Raw genomic sequence first — 13,875 nt, forward strand, 5'->3', positions numbered from 1 at the left:
CGTCTGCCCCGACCGCCTGCCCCCAGACTGCACGCTCACCCGTCCCTGCTCCTGCCTGCAGCCACGGGCCTTCGTATTTTCTGAAAGACCTTTCATGGCTCTTATCTTATGTTATTAGGGCTGATACTGATTTTATAGAGGCCAGTGGACTCAGCACTAATCAGATAGTAGATATAAAAGTGTCCCCAGATATGCTGTGTCCTCATCATCACTGTGGCCGTAGGTCACGGCGCTGCTCTGTGAGCTCTCCCTTCCGACCTGCAGCCGGGCCTCTCCTGCCATGCATCCATCGGCCCCTCCATTGCCTGCCCTTCTAGCCTTCAACCCGGCCATCCATCTGTCTTTGCATAAACCAATTGCTGTTCTGTTTACAGATCCACCTGTCCTTGCTACCATCTGGCCACTGCCTCAGGTCATCATATCCACCTTAAGATGTCAGTTCTTGGCTATGCTTTCTGCAAGCAAGCCTGGTGTCTGGTAGCTCCTTCTGAAGTGAGGGGACTCAGATGTGAGTTGGACACCCTGCCTGTGAAGTTTCTTCTGGGCTCACCTTGAAATCATCCATTTGAGTTTGCTGTCAGGAAGCCCAGAGCATTGCAAGAGGCTGGGGTTCTGGGCTTTTCACTGGGATGACTCACCTCTTACTCTTATCTTTCACCCTTTAGAATTCAACTGCCAGGCCCTGAGAGGGGAACCAGGATGAAGCTATTTCATTGTTCCCTGCCTGTTAGTGGAGTGACATTATTTTCCCTGTGGCCTCCTTCTCACCAGTGCCAAAGCCCAGTTTTGATGCAACAATCCCTCTGGGTCCCAGGGAGGACAGCGCTGCCTGTGCAGCCACTGGTGGGTCCTCATGGGCACCTGGCTCCATCTCCCTTGGGGCCCCACCCAGCACCTCTCCCAGGCTGGGAGCATTGAACTCCCAGGTCCCGCCGTGGATGTCCCGTGGTCATGCCATGGACACGGCCTGCTCAGCCAGGTCCCCCTCCCACCTCCTCCGTCTGTCCAAGTGGGCGTGGGTGCAGCATTACCTGCCTCTGGGCGGTGATCCAGATGGGCAAGCTGCCGTTGTCCCACCATTTCTCGATGCCCAGTGTGGTGTGGTAGGGCCACTTCAGCTTGCTGCTTGTGTTGTAGAACATGTTGTGAACCACCCCATGGTTCTCGACGTATTTGCCTGTGGGATGGCAGAGGGGGGTGGTGGGAGGGAGGGCACAGCTAGGGCAGGGGGCGGGGAAGCATACATGGCCCTGGGAGCCGGACTGGGCCACCACAGCCACGTACCCCGGCCCAGAGATTCTGCTTCCACTTAGAGTAGTTTGTCCTGCTGCTGAACTCTTACAAAGGCATAAATACACACGTTCTAGGATAGCGTTTGCAGCCTTGCTGGTTTTAGCAAAAGATTGGGAGCAACCTGGCTGGCTATCTGGAGAGAACTAATTAAATCAATTATGGCCCAACCATGAAATAGAATCTCAGGCAGGAAGATAAATGAACCAAGAGAAAGTGTCTTTTTTAACTTATTTTTTTCAGGATTTCCCTGGTGGTCCAATAGTTAAGATTCCACCTCGCAATTCAGGGTACGTGGGTTTGATCCCTGATCAGGGAACTAAGATCCCACATGCCGCAGAGCAGCTAAGCCCATGCTCCGCAGCTTCTGAGCCCTCAAGCCACAGCTAGAGAATCTGCGTTCTGTGATGAGAGATCCCACATGACGCAGCGAAGACCCGGTGTACGACAACTAAGACCTGACACAGCCAAATAAGTAAATAAATAAACTTAAAAAAACCACAAAACCCCCAAAAGCACTATGCTCTGTTGGAAGCCTTGTGCACTGTTGGTAGGAATGTGAAACGGTGCAGCTGCTATGAAAAGCAGTGTGGTGGTTCCTCAAAAATTAAACAAAATTTTTTTCATGGCAATGCCCAGTGTTCTTGCCTGGAGAATCCCAGGGACAGGGGAGCCTGGTGGGCTGTCGTCTGAGGGGTCGCACAGAGTCAGACACGACTGAAGCGACTTAGCAGCAGCAGCAGCCTCCACGTGAGTTCAGAAAGTAAAAAAAGAGGGGTGTTGAAGAGTCCATCTCCTTCCTTCATATTCCCCATTGGTAAGTAAGGAGGTGACATGCAAAAGGGAGCACCAGGGGCCTCTGCTTGTGTGTGGAAGGGGCCTTGGTCATGAAAATGCTGGAGTGAGAATAAGCTGTCTGTATGAGTGACATGCCTTAAAGTCATGCTTCCCTGGCAGCTCAGATGGTAAAAAAAGATCTGCCTGCAATGCAGGAAACCCTGGTTCATTCTCTCGGTTGGGAAGATACCCTGGAGAAGGGAATGACAACCCACTCCAGTATTCTTGCCTAGAGAATTCCATGGATAGACCATGCAGTTGCAAAGAGTCAGACATGACTGAGTGACTAACAGTTTCACTTTCAAAGTCATGTCCACCCAGAGCCTCTGAATGTGATCTTGTTTGGAAATAAAGTCTTTGCAGATGTCCTTAGTTTTGTTAAGATGGCGGCATCCTGGGGACTTCCCTGGTGGCACGGTGGTAAAGAATCTACCTGCCAATGCATGGGAAAGGGAAAGTTAAAGTGGCTCAGTCATGTCCGACTCTTTGTGACCCTATGGACTATACAGTCCATGGAATTCTCCAGGCTGTAGTACTTGAGTGGGTAGCCTTTCCCTTCTCCAGGGGATCTTCCCAACCCAGGGATCGAACCCAGATCTCCCACATGGCAGGCGGATTCTTTTCCAGCTGAGCCACAAGGGAAGCCCGAGAAGGTTGGAGTGGGTAGCCTATCTCTTCTCCAGGGGATCTTCCCTACCAAGGAATCAAACCAGGGTCTCCTGCATTGCAGGCAGATTCTTTACTGACTGAGCTACTGGGGAAGCCCTCCAATGGGTTCAGTCCCTGGGCTGGGAAGATCCCACATGCTGTGGAGCAGCTAAGCCTGTGTGCCACCACCGCTCTGGAGCCTGTGAGCCACAGTTACTGAGCCTGCATCCTGCCACTACTGAAGCCTGGGTGCCTAGAGCCTGTGCTCTTCAGCAAGAAAAGCCCCCACAATGAGAAGCTCACGGCACTGAGTGAGGAGTAGCCCCTGCTCACTACAACTAGAGAAAGCCCACGTGCAGCAATGAAGACCCAGTGCAGTAAAAAAATAAACAAACAAAATTATGTATAAAAAAAAGATGAGGGCATTCCCGATCAGGTGGGCCCTAAATCCAATGACCAGTGTCCTTAACAAGAAGAGGAGAGATGCACAGATGGGAGATGGCTGTGTGACAGAGGGCAGGGACTGGAGAGCTGCGGCCACAAGTCCAGGATCGCCTGGGTCCCCAGAAGCTGGGACAGGTGGGAAGGATCCTCCCTTCTAGCCTTTGGAGGGAGTGTGGCTCTGTGACACCCAGATTTTAGGCTTCTGGCCTAAATAGAGCAATGGTGGGTTCGAGGGTGGCTGGGAGCAAGCAGTGGAAAGAGCAGGAGCCTCAGGCTCAACTCTCCTGCCTTTCTGAATCCTGGCCACACACCTCCACCAGAAGCCCTCCTGGGATGCCACCCTGGGTGTGGTCCCCACTTACGATGAGACCTCCAGGTGTTTTTTATCTGCCTCTATCACTTGCCCCCGACAGTAAGGGTTCCTGACATCCCCTTCGGCCGGGTCATGTCTGCCCAGTGAGGGTGTCCCCTCCTTGGCCTCACCATTGCCCTTGCACTATGTGCCCCCCGGGTCTAGACTCCATGCCCGCATTGCGGTTTGCTTTGTGGGTTCCCTGGTTTCTCGGCTGCCCCCCCCACGACCCCAAGCCCCATCTGAGGCCAACACTCACCAGTGACCAGAGTGAAGTGGCAGGGGCTCGTCAAGGTGATGAAGGCTGGGGTCATGTAGCGGGCTTTCACCCCGTCCAGTGCCATGGCATCCAGGTTGGGGGTGTCCACGTCCTGGTCATAGTTCCAGCGGAAACCATCGAAGGATACCAGGAGCAGCTTGTTCCGGGAGGCCTGCTGGGGGACGGGTGCCCCTGATGCTGGAGCCAGGAGGGTGGCCAGGGCCACAGCGAGGAGGACAGCTGGGGCTCCCATGATGGGTTCGCCAGAGATGCAAGTGCAGAGGGAAGTTTTCTGCTGAAGAGCAGAGCAAAGTCCCAGGGTCACTGAGCAGCTCTTATCCTGTGCATCTTTGAACTGAGACCATGTGGGAGCCTCAGAGAGCGGCCCCTGGCTGCTGTGTCCGCACCGCCCTGGGCCTGGCCCTCGGGCGCATCTGCCTTTATTGACAGCGGATCTGATCTTGCTGCCCCTCCCGCTTTGTGCACAAGTGTCTTTCCAGGGAGGATGGCGACCATTCTGGAAGGCGTGGCGAGCAGAATCGACCCACTCCATCGGGAAAGCCTGTGTCCCCAACCCCAGCTCTCTTAGCGACTCTGGGTCCCTGTGCCCTGCTCACTCTGTCCCAGAGCACCCAGATGGGGCCCCTTCCTCCAGACTATAATTTGGGGAGGCCTTTGGACCAGGGCTGTGGGCTCAGGGTTCAGGTGGCTGGCCTTGTCTATGGGGACTCCCCAGCCTGGGGGAGAACCTCTTCCCCTTCCTGCCCATGCTAAGGGGGCTCCTGCGGTGGGGCAGGCAGTGCCTGCCTGGATTAGTGCCTGCTGTGCTCCCCTTCTCAGGCCTCAAGGAGCCCCAGAGGGTACAGGCATGGGCAACCTCGCTGCTGGATTTCATCAGCGAGATGGTAAGCAGTGTGGCCTCCCTTGTTACGCTGTGCTCATGGAGAGGGCGGTGTCGGGAGGGACCACGGATTTCGTCGTGCAGTTTTCTGTCTCTCTCACTCACTTTCTCTCCATTTGTCTCTTTGTCTCTGTCTCTCTTTCTCACTCCCTATGAAACATGTTCCGCCAGCCAGGTCCCATTCCAGGTCCTGCGGACACGGCAGTGAAGGAGACAGACGGTGCTCTTGGCTTCTCTCATTTGGTTGGGGACACACAAAATGAGTCAGCAAGTAGAGCACTAGAATTGTGGGAGTCAGCAAAAAGGAAGAACGCAGGGAAATAAGATAGAGCGTCTGTCTGGCGGGTGGTCAGCCGGGGCCTGGTGAGAGGACGACTGTGAGGGAGTGATCCTGGGGGTTGTCAGCCTCGGGAGTGAATCGGGGGCAGGCGGGAGGGCGGCATAGTGTGGCTGCGGTATGGAGTCTGGCATTCTTGTGCAGTGCAGGCGGGAAATGCCATGGGGTGGTTTTGAGCATGTGAGTGACATACACTGATCTAGCATTAAAAACAAGAAACTTCACTCAGGCCGCTCCATTTGCAGGACTGGACAAAGGCGGGGGCGGCGCTCCACAGGGAGGGGACTGCTGGTGTCCAAACCAGGATGGGGGCTGGGGAGTGACAGGTGTGGGTAGCTTGGAGGCTCTCCTGGAAGGATTTGCTTCCAGACTGCATGCTGGGGAGACGGAAAGGGAGCAATCGAGGAAGATGTCCAGGTTTCCTGCCTGGAAAGCTGGGGTGATAGTGTCTTGCAGGTGTCCCATAGGGTGGTCAGAGGTCAAAGGGCAGGTTGAGGGCAGAGCATTCTATCTTGGCCACGTCTACCTGAAGGGAGGTGTCAAATAGTTGGTATGTCCCGAGTTAAACTGTCTTCAGCTGCTGAACTGCTGAGGGTGGTTCCACCTAGAACTCTGCTTGGCTGGCGAGAGGGACTATTGTCAGGCGATCCCCAGGGTCTCAGAGCCACCTGCAGCCTCCTCTGCGGTGAGGCAGTGGGGCCCCAGGATACAGATTCTTGGGCCCTTTCCCCCATCTGAGGGGCCATACCCTGGAGGGGTCCACACACAGCGCCGCCCCTCATGAGCCTCTCAGAGGCTGGAGTCCGAGAGATGGAGATGGTCCCCTGCATGGACTTGTGCAACCAGGATATGTAGGGACTGCCCTGTGCCGGCTTTGTGCAGGGCTGGGGCACACAGGGCAGGCTTTCCTTCACTGAGCTTATGTCCCGGAGCTCCACCATGGCCCTGTGTGAGGAGCTGCCAAATGTACCGTGGAGGAAGTGTGGGTGTCTTAGGAGAGGGCAGTGGGGACCACATTCATTCTAGTGCTGGAGTGGGGACCTGAAAGACCCTCTGAGGATTCAACATTTCATGCTCTTCTGTGCTGAGTTGCTCAGTCATGTTCCACTCTTTGGGACCCCATGGACTATAGCCCACCAGGCTTCTCTGTACATGGGGATTCTCCAGGTAAGAATACCGGAGTGGGTTGCCATTTCCTTTTCCAAGGGATCTTCCTGACCCGGGGATCGAACCCAGGTCTCCTGCATTGGAGGAGGATTCCTTACCATCTGAGCCACCAGGGAAGCCCATGACTACTAGAGTGGGTAGCCTATCCCTTCTCCAGGGGATCTTTCCAACCCAGGAATGCAGGGTCTCCTGGATTGCAGGCAGATTCTTTACCAGCTGAGCTACCAGGAAAGCCTGCACAGATCTATAGGATGGCTTTAGCTGGGAGATTGGAGAAGGAAATGGCAACCCACTCCAGTGTTCTTGCCCAGAGAATTCCATGGACAGAGGAGCCTGGTGGGCTGCTCTCCATGGGGTCGCACAGAGTCGGACATGACTGAAGTGACTTAGCAGCAGCAGCTGGGAGATATATGGGCAGATAAACCTTCCAGGCAGTGACACTGATCAGGTGGAAGAGGGGACCGACCAGGCTTGAGGCTGGAAGGCAGGCCTGGGGGACTCTGGATTTTATGTTAGTTATTCTAATGTTTGTCCTCCTAATATCTTCTAATGTGTATTATTCTTCCTTTCGTCTATAATAAAATGTCTGCCAAGGATAAAGACTACATTTCCCAGCATGCCTTGCAGTGCAGTTTGGCCATGTGAGCATGCCCTGGCCAATGGGTTAAAAGAAAAAATATTATGCGATAGCCCTCAGTCTCCTCCCAGTGCCAGCTTTGCCCCTCTTTGGATTCTTCCTCTCTTTGGTGCCTCAAGCTCAGAGGCTGCCCAGAGAACTGATGATAAGGGGCGCGCTGAGAGAGGTTACACAGAAGGAGCCTGGTCCCCCAAGGCATCCTGGGCAGCGTGGCCAGCCCGCCTTGAATGGCTCAGCCCTTGGGGAACCCTCGCAAGGGAGAGTTACACACACTCTCTGCTTCCATTTCCGTTATTTGGGTTTTCTGTCACTCTCAGCAGGACCTAATCCGAGGCGATAATAGGATAATGGCCCTGGGAGGCACTGCTGGGCTTTAAGCAGGTGGAGTGACATGATATGCTGGCTGCTGCATGACGGGTGGGAGGTGGGAGGTGAGTAAGGGGCTGATGCAGTGGTCCAGGGGTGAGGCCGGGGCCAGGGGCAGAGGGGCACAGACCTGGGGTACGAAGGCGGTGGGGGGGTGTGGGGTGTGGGGAGGGAGGGGTCGCTGTTCTCTTCTCACTCTGTGCTTCCTCCTGCTGGTCCCCATCAGGGATGTGGAAATTCCCTCTCCTGCCCACCCTCTCCTGCCGGCATGGCTTTCTGGCCTGAAGGTGGCATGAAAGATCTGCTTCCTGCTCTCAGCCTGACTTGGGGTAGTTCCTCTCCTTTTTTTGACTCCACCTCACTCACGTTTTGTCACAGGGAGCTCCTTAGCTCACCCCCTGTTAGTTTCCTTTTTATTCCCTGGTCTCCTAGAGCTTATCGTCAGAAAGAGAGTATGTTGACTGTAGCTAACAGTTATAAGGTAGCTCTGCAGACCAAGCCCTGGGCTTCATCCATGATCTTGTTCAAGCTTTGCAGCACTTCTTGGAGGCAGGAGGTAGTAATAGCCTCAGTTTATGCTTGAGGATACTGAAACAGAGAGGTTTAAGGTAACTGAGCAAGTGGAGGAGCTGAGACTCGAGCCCAGGTGGTGTTTTGCAGAATCCCCCTTGGAAAACTACTAGATCCCAGTGACTTACCAGCCGCTTGGGATCTTCTCGTCCGGCTTTGGGGCTATTGATTTTTTTCTTTAAAGAATAGTGCAGCTGTGAGTATCTTGGTATCACTGACTTTTTCCTTTCCCATTCACATTGTTTCCTTGGGGGACAGTCCTTAGCGAGGGGTTATCAGACAAAGAATGTCGAGGCTGCTTGGTTCTTATAATCAAATTGCCATCGGGATACTAGTGGATAGATGCTAGTACCGCCTCTGGGCCACTGTTTTCATTGGATTTTATTTTTTGTTCCTTTTGGGTGACTTAGCAGGTGTGTAATGATGTCTTAACGTATTAAGCCAGGAAGGCTGGGAGTTTCATTTCACGATTTCTTATCTTGAGCTCTCCACGTACAGATGCTGCATCATTTCTGACCGTTGATCCAGTGGTCACAGTGATCACTGAGTCTTCGGGCTTTATTCTCTGTTTAATTTGCAGTGTATACTTTGGGGAAGATATACTTCTGGATTCTGTTTTCCATAGACTTCCATCATTTGTATTGATATTTGTCACTTGTAGCTTGCCCTATCCTCTTGCATGCTGGTCATTCTTCAGGTAGACTCAGAGATCCCTGTAGGCAGGGGTTGCCATATTGTTCTTTGCTGGTGTGATGCCAGCCCAGAGTATGTACTCAATGTATATTTGTTGAATACGAATGCATACATTTAAAGGGAAAAATTATGCAAGTATCTACCATACTTTCTGGTTAGGCAAAACCTTTTAAAGAATAAGCTTATTTTTTGATAATTTAGACTTATGGAAGAATTGCAAAGATAGTAGAGAGTTCCCATATACACCACGCCCAGTTTCCCCTGTTGTTAACATCTTACATTATGTGGTATTTTTGCGCAGTTAATGAGCCAATATAGATTAAGTCATGTTTAACTCAAGTTCATATTCTGTTCAGATTTCATCAGCGTCTGACCCAGTGTCCTTTCTCTACTCCAGCATCCCACTTTGCACTGAGTTATCACACCTGCTTACATTTCTCTTGGGTGTTTCAGTTTCTCATAGTTTCCTTGTTTTTTATGACATTGACAGATTTTAAGGAGTGCTGGTCAAGCCTTTTGTAGAATGTCACTCAACTGGAGCGATATGATGTTTTCCTCTTGATTAGACTGGGATTGTGGGTTCTTGGGAAGAAAAGCATGGAGATAAAGCATCTTCTCATTATATCATGTCAAGGATACATACTGTCCACATGACTCATCGCTGTGGATGTTGACCTTGACCAACAAGGTCTGGCCAACAGAGGGTTGGTCAGGTTTCTCCACCATGAGTTACTGTCTCCTACCCTCGATTTTCATATTCAGCTTTAAGGAAGGAAAGTCATTACGTGCCACCCACACTTAAGGAGGGAGGGGTCGTGCTTCACCTCCTTGGGAGAATCTGCATACATTTGTCTGTTCTTCCTCTTTGTTTATTCAATCATTTCTTCCCGTCTGGACCCATGGATATTTATTTTATACTTTGAATTATAATTCAACGCTACTTGATTTATTGCATTGCTCAAATCACTCCAGCATTGGCCATAGGGAGCTCTTGCAGTTGCCTCTGGCATCCCTCTGACTTGCCCTATCATTTGTTTCCATGAGCACTCCCTTGCTTTCTGGAGCACAAGATCTCCTGGGTCATCTTGGACATGTCCTACCTCAGTCCTAGAATCTCAAGCCCTGGTTCCTTGAGAGGCTGGAGTATGATATTAGATCTGGGTGGTGGGTGTGTACCCTGCTGCTTGGGTGCTGATAAAGCATTTTAAAAGTCACTGTCTCAGCTGTTCTTGAAGCCAAGGGCTCCCCAGCTGAGTCTGGTGCTTGTGCAGCTTTGAGAGACAGGGCTGATGTCTCCTCTGGGCGCAGCATTTATGGGCAAACCAGGATGCATGGTGGAGAGAGGTCCTGAAGGGCCCCTATTTGAGGACACAGAAGGAAGCATGAGGGGGGTTATTGGCTGCTTTTCTTGTTTAGGGCGTCATTGGTGCCCCACAGGACCTCACCCAGAGGCCTCGTTGGCCTGGGGACCGGGTAGATTTGACACATTCAGGTGGCCATGTGCAACACACAAGTACCCTGGCCAGCTGAGTGGCACGTGAGGCTCAGGTTAGGACGAACCAGCCTGCCCAGCTGTGTTTGGTTTCTGCCGGGGAGAGGGACATACCAGGCATTGTCCCTATAATCTCATTTATGACTTGGTATGAGTAAATTACGTTGCAGTTCTTTCTGTCTCCCCCTGTTAGGCTGTGAGTGACTCTTTATCCCCTCCTTCTGGCACACAGCAGGCATTGTGTCATTCCTGATGCCTGTTTGAAAGAGTCCGTGGGTGACGTTAGCAGGTCAGGACCGCTGCTGTGGCCTTCTGCCCCCGACCAGTCTCCTTGCTTTTCTTTTGTCTCCTTCTGAAAATGGGAATCTCTGTCTCTCTGGCCACTGTGCCCCCCGGGCTGTGCTGCCTGCCAGCGAGCCCCAGATGCCCTGGTGGGGAGAGGGTGTGGAAGCAGGGCCCGTCCAGTCGGGGGCTGTCCTCTTTGTTGGGGGAGCCTTGAGGTCAGGGGTCCACCTGCCAGATTTCTACAGTGATGAGTGCAAAGTTGGGTCTGGCTGGGTCTCTCTCAGCTGCCAGTTCGTGCCCTTTCCTGGGGGGTGTGGTGTTGCTGGCATACTGTTTACTTCTGGGGATGCCAAATGAAGAGCAGCGTGGTTATACAGTTTAGCTGGAGCAGAGGGTTGCCATCAGGAGGGCCCTGGACAAAGAAGAATTTGACCTGGGGACACAGTGATGACTCTTCCCAAACAGAGCCCAGGATGCAGGCCCTTGCATGAACTCCTGGCTTGGGGGCTGGAATGGGTGCCTCATCCTTGTGTCCCTGGGTGGGGTGGGGCACTAAGCCATTGAGCCTGGGCCAAGTGCCTGGGAGGCAGTGGGGAGCCACCAGGAGCCACACAGACGGGACTGAGCTCCTCCGGTGTGCCCTCAGGAGGGGTCACAATCTTTACGACCTGTGGTGTTCCTTAAGGGGGAGACCCCGGTCCAAGGATGGCCATTCCTTCTCAAAGGGCTGCTTCGGTCCAGCAGCGCTGCGGGGAAGAGGAGCAGAGAGAACTGGCTTCCTCCTCTCTCTGTCTCCACCACTGGCCCCCTCCAGTGTCATGGGAGGCGGTCACCCCTACCCGCTGGAGGCCGGGACCTGCCTGCTGATGACTGTTCTGATTACTGGGGCCTGACTCGACCTTCCCGACTGGGATTTTATTAGCGTAACAACGATCCTCTTTATCAATTGCTGTTGCCTTTTATGACTTCTCAGGGCCTTTATCTCAGCGGCTACCTCGCCTCCTGGCTAAATGAGGATTAATATTTTAACAGGATTATGTGCTGTGGGTTAGCAGTACTCTCGGGGGACGCTGGGCGCTCCCCCGGCTACCGCCTCTCTCCTCACAGGCCTCCTTCCTGGTGTGCAGGGGAGGTCTCCCCAGAGATGGGGTCTCTCGTTTCAGAGTCTGGGATGGGATGGAGGGGTGGGTGGGAGGGTTGGGGACCTGAACTCTGGGTGGGGGACAGTTTGTCTGAAGAGTAGGTTAGACCTAGGGTAGGGGCAGTCCTGGAGGGCAGGTCCCTGTAGAGACCATGGTCTGTTTCCTGGGATCAGCAGATGTGACCACCTGGTCAAGGGGAGAAAGGAGGAAAGTGGAGTCAGAGCTGTGGAGGAGGGAGACAACGTCAGAGACAGAGGGAGAAAAAGATGGTGAGGGAGAGAGGGAAGGAAAAGTGAGTCTAAAGCCAGGCCCTTAAACTGTTGAATTGAGGGACACCACCTTCTCTGCCCCTTTCTTACTTTCCTCTCCTCCTCAGTCTTCCAGAGGTATGGAGGGTACAGTGAAAAAAAAAAAAAAAGAAATTTGTTTTAGGTTTAGCCTTTTTAGGTTCACAGGAAAATTGAGTGGAAGGTGCAGAGATGTTCCTTATACCCTCTCTTCCCACTCGTGCATGGCCTCCCCCATTATCAACCCCCCCCTCCCCGCCCCCGCAGGCTGGCACGTTTGTCATAATTGATGAAACTGCATAGATACATTATCATCACCTAAAGCCTGTAGTTTCCATTACCACTCTCCGTGTTGTACGTTCTATGAATTTGGACAAATTTACAACATGGATCCACCATTACGGTATTGTACAGACAATTCACTCCCCTCAGAATCCTCCGGGAGAGGGGGAAGCTTTCATTCCAGTTCCTATAGGCCGACTCCTGCCAAGAGAGCTTAGGCACCTCCTGTCCCTTAGGCTGGCTGCATTGAAACAAAACAGAATGAAACAAACCAGGGAACAGCAAGGACTGGTGAGAATGCAGAGAAGTGGGAACCCTGTGCACTGTTCTGGGGAACGTGGAATGGTTTGGCTGCTGTGGAAGACAGTATGGGTGGTTCCTTAAGAAGTTAAAGTAGAATTCCTGTATGATCCAGCAATCCCTCTTCTGGGGATGTATCCAAAAAAGAATTGACACTAGGATTTCCAGGAGATACTGGCACACCCATACTCACAGCAGCTTAATTCACAATAGTCAAAAGGTGGAAACAACCCAAGTGGCCATCAATGGGTGAATGGATAAACAAAACAGGGTCCCCTATTCAGAAATAAAATGGATTAAAGACCTAAATGTAAGACCAGATACTATGAAACTCCTAGAGGAAAACAGGCCTGACATTGTTTGACATAAATCGCAGCAGTATTTTTTTGGATACAGTTCCCAAAGTAAAGGAAATAAAAGCAAAAATAAACAAATGGGACCTAACTAAACTTACAAGGTTTTGCACAGCAAAGGAAACCATTGACAAAATGAAAAGACAGTATGCTGAAGAGGAGAAAATATTTGCAGAAAGGTATGACCAATAAGAGATTAATATCTAACAAACATAAACAGCTCATATAACTCAACACCAAAAAACCAGACAGCCCAATTAAAAAATGGGCCAAAGAACTGAGTAGACATTTTTCCAAAGAGGAAATGCAGACGACCAACAGGCACATGAAAAGATGCTCAGCATCGCTAAACATCAGGGAAGTGCAAATCAAAACCACAATGAGGTATCAGTTTATACCAATCATAATGGCTATCATCAGAAAGAACACAAATATCAAATTCTGATGAGGATACAGAGAAATGGGACCCCTCATACCCTGTTGGTGGAGATGTCAATTGGTGCAGCCCCAGTGGAAAAATTATGGAGATTTCTCAAAAACTAAAAATAATACCATAGGACCCAGCAATTCTACTCCTGGGTATACGTTAAAAAGAAACCAAAACCCTAATTTGAAAAAGATCCATGCACCCCAATGTTCATAGCAGTATTATTTACAATTGCCAAGATATGGAAGCAACCTAAGTGTCCATAATGAGTAGATAAAGAAGACATAATATATATCTATACATATATGTATAGATATACAATGGAATAGTACTCAACCATAAAAAAGAATGAAAAATTTCCATTTGTAACAACACAGGTGGCCTTGGAGAGCGTTATGCTAAGTGAAATGAGTCAGAAAACACTGCGTGATGCCACTCATATGTGCATGGTGCTAAGTTGCTTCAGTCGTGGCCAGCTCTTTGCGACTCCATGGACTGTAACCTGCCAGGCTCCTCTGTCCATGGGATTCTCTAGGCAGGAATGCTGGAGTGGGTTGCCAGTCCCTTCTCCAAGAGATCTTCCCGACCCAGGGATCGAACCCGAGTCTCCTCCAGCTCCTGCATTGGCAGGCAGGTTCTTTACCATTTGTGCCCCCTGGGGAGCTCACTCATATGTGGAATTCAAAAATACAACAAATAAGTGACTATAACACAAAAGAAGCAGACCCATAGGCATAGAGAACAAACTAATGGTTACCAGAGGTGGGAGAGGGGTCTACAGAGGTGGAGGGGTGGGAAGTACAAGC

General features: G+C 51.5%; 1 protein-coding gene across 1 annotated transcript in view; it reads right to left on the reverse strand.

Moving 5' to 3' along the window:
• The window catches only part of ENPP7 (ectonucleotide pyrophosphatase/phosphodiesterase 7), a 39,927-nt gene extending 35,844 nt beyond the window's left edge, over positions 1 to 4,083 (reverse strand). The window contains exons 1-2 of the mRNA XM_068977511.1: positions 3,831 to 4,083; positions 1,032 to 1,177 (exon numbers count right to left, since the gene is read on the reverse strand). Of these exons, the coding sequence (XP_068833612.1) occupies positions 1,032 to 1,177; positions 3,831 to 4,083 (399 nt within the window). The remainder of the gene's footprint in view (positions 1 to 1,031; positions 1,178 to 3,830) is intronic.
• Positions 4,084 to 13,875: the final 9,792 nt, after the last annotated feature.

Source organism: Capricornis sumatraensis, chromosome 8, assembly GCF_032405125.1.
Source record: "Capricornis sumatraensis isolate serow.1 chromosome 8, serow.2, whole genome shotgun sequence".
Lineage (NCBI taxonomy): Eukaryota > Metazoa > Chordata > Mammalia > Artiodactyla > Bovidae > Capricornis > Capricornis sumatraensis.